A 9,655-nucleotide genomic window follows, 5' to 3' on the forward strand; every position below is an offset into this window, starting at 1 on the left:
TTTTTATGACGTAATGACTGGGTTGTGAGATACACCTCGTAACGTCTGAACCAAAACTACACTGAATTGTTGGATTGACGGGAATTCGTTTAACCGGACACTTTTAAGAAAAAGCATATCGTCCGTATTATCTAGGTCTCACTGCACACACACACACACACGCACGCACGCTCGCACACACACACTGGTGTACAACAAATGGTTATTTGAAGAATTAATGAGAGAGAGCAATAGAGAGAGAGAGAGAGAGAGAGAGAGAGAGAGAGAGAGAGAGAGAGAGAGAGAGAGAGAGAGAGAGAGAGAGAGAGGGAAGTGGGACAGATATATATATATATATATATATATATATATATATATATATATATATATATATATATATACAAACACACAATTTAGTACCTAACTTTGGCGTGTTATTATAAATAATTATATCATTAATATATTAATTAAAAATGTTGTTTGTTTGGGCTTTTTGTTGTAGGCCTATGCGGTAATTGTAACTTGTAGACTAAGTAAGGCCAAAAAAAAAAAAAATGATCGTCCCCGCCCGTACCTGAAAAATGCGTCCGCCCCTGAATTAATTTTATTTTTTATTTTGTTAAAAACTGTTAAAAATGCGTCGAAATAGCAGCAATTCAACTTTCGTAAGCACCGTAAAAGGTTAAACCATCACCAGGTCCATCTGGCGTCCAGTGAAGGAATTACAACATCCAGGCGCATGCGCTGTTGGCTGCTACTCCCGCAAACGAAATGGTCTCCAGGGTTTTATAAAGTTTTTCCACAGAAAAAAATTAAAAATAAATAAAAATCTCCTCCCCCTACCCTGATTTGTGTGATCAAAAGGACGATCACCAACTTTTTTATTTTATTTGACTTAATTCTGTTATGGTAAAACATTAGTACGAAATAAGACTATGTTCAAAGTAATAGCTATAGCATGTTTTTTGGTGAGTTAACTGTATTTAGCAGAGGCGGATCAAGGGGGGGGGGAGGGCATAGGGGCCCTGCCCCCCTAAATTTTGCGATAATTATAATTTTATTATATATATTCTATTTCGTTTTTTTACGATTCCTCTCCAAACCTCCCCCAAAGTTCCCTTGGCATTCCACCTCATGTCACTGCCCCCACCCCCCTCCAAAGAGGATTTTCTGGATCCGTCACTGTTTAGACGAGACGGAATTTATAAAAGTAACCCATATAAATATATCACGATTAAAAATAAATACATTTCAAAGTCAGTTTATTTACTTATGACTTACGGCACATAAAAAACCCCACCCGACAACAGATTTTTAATAAAATGGAGAATCTATTTACAAAGTGGTAACAGATGATAATAAATCCCACAACAACAACAAAATAAAATCGATAACAATTAAAAAATATATATTAAGTAGTAAAACTTATTTATTTTGTTTGGTAGGGAACAACATACGGACATCTTTAATCGTTTTTGATAACGATGCTATTACGGATATTTTACGTGTAAATATATCACGATTAAAAATAAATACATTTCAAAGTCAGTTTATTTACTTATGCCTTACGGCACATAAAAAACGACAACAGCTTTTTAATAAAATGGAAACTCTATTTACCAACTAGTAACACTTATGTTCAACATAAAAGAGGATAAAAATAAATCAACAACACAATAACATCAATAACAATAAATAAAAAGTATTAAGTAGCAAAACTTATTTATTTTGTTTGGTAGGGAACAACATAAGGAAATCTTTAATCGTTTTTGATAACGATGATACTCAGGATACGTCACAGGGACGGTATGTAGCCCAATGGTATAGCGCTCACTTGATGTCTGGTCGGTCTAGGATCGACCCCTCTTGAGTGTTCTGGAAAAACCTAGTACGTCTGATTTTGGTCAAAATTGGGTTAGGACCTCATTACCTCATCATATAACACATGTAAGAATAAAATATCATCCGTGGTTTCACGAATTTTGTAATGGTAAAACCTAGCAGGTCCCGAGTATTGATTCATTTATTCAACCAAAACCTAGCAAATTGAAGTGGGGCATTGTTCTGATACTTACCCAATACAACTAAAATGTCCTATTTGTAATGACTAAACGGCTGCTGAAGTAAAAACTTCTGACTTTGCAAGACTGCCAACGTGCATTATAAAGGGAAAGCTCTTCAGTGAAAATATCTAACTTCGCACTAAAAACTGCCAAAGTGCACAAAGCACCTTTCCATGATTGATTAATCCATTAGATTTTGGGACATTTATTTTTATTGTGCCACCCTGCATAATTATGGAAAAAATTGGACTGATGTAATCAACATTTTGATGTAGCCGGGTTCAAATTGGCCTCTTGGGGGTAAAATGTACATTTTGTGAATTTGGGCGAATTTTGGTCCTCTTCCAAGGTCTACTGGTAATAATTGAGAAGGGGTTTCAATGACTGGTTGTGTATTTTATATTTGCCCTGGAGTTCAGTTAGATCGGCAGTTTGTATTTTTTTCAAGATGTGTGGAATAAAGAAACCAATTTTATTGACTTGCTAGGTTATTGTTGATAAACTGTGCCATAACTGTTTTCATTCAAGGCTGGAAAAACCTAGTAAGTCAAGTTGCGATGGAACTGTCAAAATAAAAACAAAAACATGTTTTCCCTAATTTACTCTTCCTAAGTGATGAACAAATAATCGCAAAGCAAGTTGCTGCTTAATCCTGGCAGGGTGTAGTTTTCGGTCAATATCTCAAATTTACCGGCCTCGGTGGCGTCGTGGCAGGCCATCGGTCTACAGGCTGGTAGGTACTGGGTTCGGATCCCAGTCGAGGCATGGGATTTTTAATCCAGATACCGATTCCAAACCCTGAGTGAGTGCTCCGCAAGGCTCAATGGGTAGGTGTAAACCACTTGCACCGACCAGTGATCCATAACTGGTTCAACAAAGGCAATGGTTTGTGCTATCCTGCCTGTGGGAAGCGCAAATAAAAGATCCCTTGCTGCCTGTCGTAAAAAGAGTAGCCTATGTGGCGACAGCGGGTTTCCTCTAAAAACAGTGTCAGAATGACCATATGTTTGACGTCCAATAGCCGATGATAAGATAAAAAATCAATGTGCTCTAGTGGCGTCGTTAAATAAAACAAACTTTACTTTACTATCTCAAATTCAGATTTTTCTGACTTACTAGATTCTTCAAGAACACTCAAGCCCTGTCGGTGGCCCATTTGGGCCATTTCTCATTCCAGCCAGTGCACCACGATTGGTATATCAAACGCTGTGGTATGTGTTATCCTGTTTGTGGGATGGTGCATATAAAAGACCGTGTTACTAATGGGAAAATGACCGGCCTCGGTGGCATCGTGGTTAACCAATCGAACATAATGCTGGTAGGTACAAGGTTCGCCGCCCGCTTCCGGCTCCGACCCAGAGCGAGTTTTAACCGCTCAGTGGGTAGGTGTAAGACCACTTCACCCTCTTTCCTCTCACTGACCACTAACAATTAACAACTAACCCAATGTCCTGGCCAGATAGCTGAGGTGTGTGCCCAGGACAGCATACTTGAACCTTAAGTGGATATAAGCAAGAAAATAAGTTGAAATGAATGAATGGAAAAATGTACTGAGTTTCATCTCTTGGACTATATGTCAACATTACCAGATGTTTGACATCGAATATCCGACGATTAATAAATCAATGTGCTCTAGTGGTGTCGTTAAACAAAACAAAGTTTAACGTTTTAGGATACTTCACAAAACATATCACAGACTTTCACTACATTGTTTTTGTATCTTGGGTTTGGACCAGGACGTAACCCAGTGGTCAAGTGCTCGCTTGATGCACGGCCGGTCTAGGATCGATCCCTGTCGGTGCACCCATTGGACTATTTCTCGTTCCAGCTAGTGCATCGCGACTGGTATATCAAATGCCGTGGTATGTATTATCCGGTCTATGGGTTGGTGCATATAAAAGAAAACATGTAGCAGATTTCCTCTCTAAAACTATATGTCAGAATTACCAAATATCTGACATCCAATAGCCAATGATTAATAAATCAATGTGCTCTAGTGGTGTCATTAAATAAAACAGACTAAATAGAGAGCTGAGGTAACAAATAAAGTAAAAAAAGCTCGGTATCAATTATTATCAAATTTATGTCCGTCATCAAATAACTTTCATTTGACACTCGCTAAAACCCGTGACTAATGAAACATATTTTACTCGGGACATAAACTTGATAATAAATGGCAGCTCTGTTAATCCTCGATATCTTTACAATAAAGGTGATTTTGAGACGTCTCTGTCAGTGTGCTCTATAACGTCATCAGTGTGCCCTGTAACGTTATGAGTGTGCTTGTAGCGTCACCGGCCTGCTTTTGTGACGTCAGTGTGCTATGTATCGTCATCAGTGTTTTGTGACGTCAGTGTGCTTTGTAACGTTGTCTCATTGTGTGACGTCAGTGTAAACTTGGCACACTGGAGAACAGGCGCCTTTGAACGTCATATCCTTCTCTGGAAACACTTTGTTTTTGTGATACTGGGAATCTGGAGGCGCATTCTCTGGCGGTATTTTCTTCGTCTTTTCGCGGGCCTCAAATGTCTTTGAATAACTGTAAAACATCACAAAATTATTCACAAATATCGGAACGGTCAGGCCAATAACAATAACACCGCAGATCGCGCACAACGACCCAACAATTTTTCCTTGAAAGGTCACGGGGATCATCTCGCCATATCCCACCGTTGTCATGGTGATCAACGCCCACCAAGCCGAATCCGGTATACTTTTCATTATACTTCGGTCGTCGATGAAGAAAATTACGGTGGCAAAAAGAAACACGCCAGCAGCCAAAAATGAGAACAGAAGACACAGCTCCGGTGCGCTCGATCGAATGGAGTAAAACAAAACTCGAACGCCGCTGACGTCACGAAACAACCGGACGAGTCGCAGCACACGAAGAAACTGAACGCACTCGATAAAGTCAATGGTAGAAATACGAAATTGTTCTTTAGGCCTCAGTAACTCGATTATAGTGACTACGTACACTGATGCAAGCGCCAGAAAGTCTATAATGTTACCGAAACTGAAAAAATGCCGAAGCTTTCGCGGAGAAAATATATTCCGAACCATAAAGTCGAGAGTGAAAAAAACGACTGTAGCGTATTCGACATAACGTAAAGCGTCGATCCTCGCCGAAGCTTCCGGATAGGGATTGGCTTTCAGTTTCAATTTCCTATTTGGATGTCTCAGCGGTTTTGGTAACAATGACGCCATGTCGTTGTTGTATGCGTACGTGTCATTAGAGTCGTCCCCGTAGTCACCAGGACTCAAAGTTGTCCCCTCTTCGTCGTCGTAGTCGCCGTCGTAGTCGCCAAAAAATTGTTCAAGTGCGTTCAGTAAACTGTTTGTTGCTCGTTTGCCTAAATACTGCTTCCATTCATTCCGGCTCATCTGGCGATGGAAAAACGGGTGAGTGTCCGCCACCAGTATGAACAGCGACATTAAGATGAACGCCGCCAAAACAACTAAGTACACCTGAAAACAACAAATAACGAGGTTAAGGTCAAATCTAAAACAACCAAAAAACCCCTCCCCCAAAACCAAACAAAAAAACCCCAACCCCAACAAAACCCCTCCTCCACCAAAACCAAAACCAAAACCAAATAAAACGCAAAACAAAACAAAACAAAACAAACAAATGAAAAACCCAACCACCCACTAAAACCCCCCACAAAACAACCAACAAAAACAAAACAAACAACCCCCCTAAAAAACGCCAACAAAAAACCCCAATCACAAAGCAATGACAAAAACAACATCGAACAAACCAAAATACAAGAAAAAATTTAAAATAATAATAATACACACCTTAAAAAAAAAGCAAAACAACTTAGTTTTGTTTAATGACTACACTAGAGCACATTGATTTATTAATCATCGGCTATTGGATGTCAAACATTTGGTAATTTTGACATTAAGTTTTGAAAAGAAACACTAAATGTTTCCATTAGTAGCAAGGAATCTTTTATATGCAACATCTCACAGACAGGATATCACATACAATAGCCTTTGATATACCAGTCGTGGTGCCCTGGGTGGAACGAGAAATAGCCCAATAGGCCATCGACGGGGATCGATTCCAGAGCGACCGCGCATCAAGCGAGTACTTTACCACTGGGCTACGCCCCGTCCCCAAAACAAAACAAAAACCATTAAAAAAAATTAAAAAATGCAGAAAGAACTACACCCCCCCCCCCCCCCCCGCTCCGAAAAAACAACAACAAATTACGGACACAATACATAATAAATAAATGATCAGTATCAGAAGTTGAATACTAAAGCAATGGACAAATATGTGGGGATCTGATGATTGCTTGCAAAGTATTTATGGGGTTTTCACACTTTTCTGTTAGTTTTGTAAACATGACTTTCTGTCGGTTGTTGTGAAGGCACATTTTGATTCAAAACAATTTAACAATGATACATTTACTTACCCTAACACTAACCCTGTTAGTTTTGTAAACATGAATTTCAGTTGGTTGTTGTGAAGACACATTTTGATTCAAAACAATTTAACAATGATCCCTTTATTTACCCTAACACTAACCCTGTTAGTTTTGTAAACATGACTTTCTGTCGGTTGTTGTGAAGACACATTTTTGTTAACAATGATCCCTTTAATTACTAACAATGTGTCTATCATTCACCTTCTGGGCAGTTAAGACGAAATATATCACTCAGACATGAACTAGTAGTAATTTTAATGCCAAGATTGCAAAGTTTAGATATTACCAAACTTTCATGGCCTTTCGACCCCGGTGACCTAAATTTTAATCCATTATGTACATATCATATATCAGTTTATAGACGGGTTTAATACCAACATTTTGAGTGGTAATTTGTATTGACTGGTTGAGAATGTATGATACATTTTGTTTCTTCTACCCAATATTTGACAAGAATCTGTCCACGCCTCATTATGTTCACTGAGTGATATCCACCAAAAAGTCTATCACATGAATTTATTAACTACAGACAAAGAGCTATTAAAAACCACCATGAGATTTTGCCCGTCCAGGTGATACCAATTCATTAAGTTCCAGGGACTGGGCCATGAATTAAAATATTGCATACAAAGATGAATTCCATAAATGTCTATTTCTTGCTCCAGCCAATGCACAACAAGTGGTATATCAAATGCCGTGGTATGTACTACCCTGTCTGTGGGATGGTGCATATGAAATCCTTGCTGCTAATCGAAAAAGAGTAGCCCATGAAGTGGCGACAGCGGGTTTCCTCTCTCAACATGTGTGGTACTTAACCATATGTCTGACGCCATATAACCGTAAATAAAATGTGTTGAGTGCGTCTTTATTTTTTTCCCATAAAGGTTGCAGAGAAGTAAATTGACCAATGAGCGTCGTGTTGCCCACGAAGATAGTGCTTTTAAAATACACCCCCTATTTGAATAAAATAATTTATGAGTTTGAAAATAGGTAAGAAATTGGATCTTTGACAGGAATTGCACCTACATTTATGGTGCACAGTTGTGTTGAATGAGATCTCACTTTCCATGAGTGATTTGTACATACCGAGTATGAATACATGGTCGGGGTGGAGAGACTTCCTAGCAGCCGTGAAATGGCAAAATGGGGGGTGCCTCCAAAAATAAGAGATTATTTCCAGATTTAGGTTGACATCACCCAGTTCAGACATACTTTCTGCACAAAACAAGGACTGGCCATCATCACTACATGTGTGATTCACCTGGGAAAAATTCTCTTTTTCTATTTTTTAAAATTTATGTTAATATAGTGGACAGTGTGTTATGATTTACTTCGCTGCTACCTGAATATAACCGTATTGGAAGCCGCCATCTTTGTCACTTCGCATAGAAGTGGCTATATACACGGCGGTTGTGTATACAGCATGAGCAAATGAGGGCTGGCCACCTACACGGCTGTCGTATTTTTGTCGGAAAGCCCAGTGTACGGGCAACACACCCCAACTAAACCTTCCGGTGCTTAGCATGGGTTATATTTAGTTACAGATAACACATATCGAACTATAGACACGTTACTTTCTTTTATCCTTACCGTAACCTACCTTCCATATGCGTGACATAGTTACACAATACACTGGCGCAGAAAGCGGGTGCATGTGCCCCCTACTTTGTAGCAGCAGTAATGGTTTATAATCATTTACATATATATATATATATGTGTGTGTGTGTGTGTGTGTGTGTGTGTGTGGTGTGTGTAGACCCACAAACATATTTGTCTTTATTTATATAGAGTAGGACCAAAACACCCCAACAAACAAAAACAAAAACCCGCCCCAAACCCACGTACACTTTCGTCCTCAAGTGTAGAAGAGGTGGTGTAGTGGTGGTGGGGGAGGGGGCTCGCACAGACGAGTCTGCGTTAATCGGTAGGTGTATGAGTTACCTTGGCGGCCCGAGAAGATGACGGGACATCGAGGATGTTCCAGACGGAGACCCTGAATCTCTCCCATCTCGGCCAGAGAGGACTCGGCCGGGGCTCGTACATCAGCCGGGCTTGATTCGTGTGCTTGTCGAACCGGGCCAGGCTCTTCTGATTCTCCTCGAACACGACCAGTTTGACGTAGCAGCAGCTGCCCATCTTGGTGATGTCCACTCCCCAGAAGTTCATCTCCTGGCTGAAGACTTTGGGGCAGACGGTGGGCGGAAGGTGAAGGTCACCGCGATGGAGAAACTCCAGCAGGGCTTCGAATGAGGCAGCGTTGCGTTCGAAGAAATACTCTTTCGGGCTCTGCCCGGTGATGCACGCCTCCGTCAGGCAACAGGAGTTGGACAGTTCTGCGAGTTTTGCGAACTTCTGGCAGGTCAGTTCAAACTTGGTGCCGCTTATGTTGACCACAACGCGTCCGTTAGTCATGGCGTTTGTTTAACAGATTATGCACATAACATGATAACAACCGAAAGACTCATCCAAAGTTGTTCACTGCTCCTTTAATTGAAAAATAAATTCATAGATTAAGTAGGTTTCAACAAAGCCAATCAAATGGTTCGTTCACGGCTTAATTCTCGTTCCTTAAATTGCAAAATAAACTGATAGCTTAAATATAGATGCACAAAGCTAATTTTGTTTGCATCATTTCATAGTTCAAAATTTAAATAGGTATACACAAAAACAATGAAATGGATCCGTCCATGACTTAATTTCAGTTCCTTGAATCGCAAAATAAATTGATAGTTTAAATATTGATGCACAAAGCTAATTTTGTTTGTATCATTTTACAGTTCAAAGATTAAATAGGTATACACAAAAACAATGAAATGGATCCGTCCATGATTCGATTCCCGTTATTTGACTTTCAAAATAAATTGACAGTTTGAATATAGATGCACACAGCTATTGTTTAATGATCAGTCCGCTACGTGTGGACTGAACCATAGTCTATCCTGTATTTAATTGGAGTACTGAGTACAAAATCGTCAGTTTGTAAGTCTTTTTTGTAATTTCCTAATGTTGAGTAATCGTAGTCTTATGATGAAATGGCTCGAGGGAAATATATACCAGTACAAAATAGTCCATTAGATGATTAATTTTTATTTTGTTTAACTTATTAACCGTATTCTAAATAAGTCTAAGCTGCTCGGCAAATGACCTTGTCTTCAGTTTCTGAATTTTTAATAATCG

General features: G+C 39.5%; 1 protein-coding gene across 1 annotated transcript; it reads right to left on the reverse strand.

The window, feature by feature from the left end:
* Window positions 1–4,089: 4,089 nt before the first annotated feature.
* On the reverse strand, window positions 4,090–8,890 carry LOC121389772 (potassium voltage-gated channel subfamily C member 3-like). Its single transcript, XM_041521420.1, has 2 exons — window positions 8,420–8,890; window positions 4,090–5,507 (listed from the first exon to the last, which is right to left on the reverse strand). The coding sequence occupies exons 1-2, from the start codon at window positions 8,888–8,890 to the stop codon at window positions 4,416–4,418; spliced, it is 1,563 nt and encodes a 520-aa protein (XP_041377354.1). The 3' UTR covers window positions 4,090–4,415.
* Between the last annotated feature and the right edge of the window lie 765 nt (window positions 8,891–9,655).

This window comes from Gigantopelta aegis, chromosome 15 (assembly GCF_016097555.1).
Source record: "Gigantopelta aegis isolate Gae_Host chromosome 15, Gae_host_genome, whole genome shotgun sequence".
Classification (NCBI taxonomy): domain Eukaryota; kingdom Metazoa; phylum Mollusca; class Gastropoda; order Neomphalida; family Peltospiridae; genus Gigantopelta; species Gigantopelta aegis.

Bases quoted from the DNA above. Each gene is read 5' to 3' on its own strand.
- LOC121389772 (XM_041521420.1), bottom strand. From the start codon at position 8,890: ATGACTAACGGACGCGTTGTGGTCAACATAAGCGGCACCAAGTTTGAA. The intron at 5,508-8,419 runs GTAACTCATACA...TGTTGTTTTCAG, and splicing joins CATCTTCTCGGGCCGCCAAG to GTGTACTTAGTTGTTTTGGC.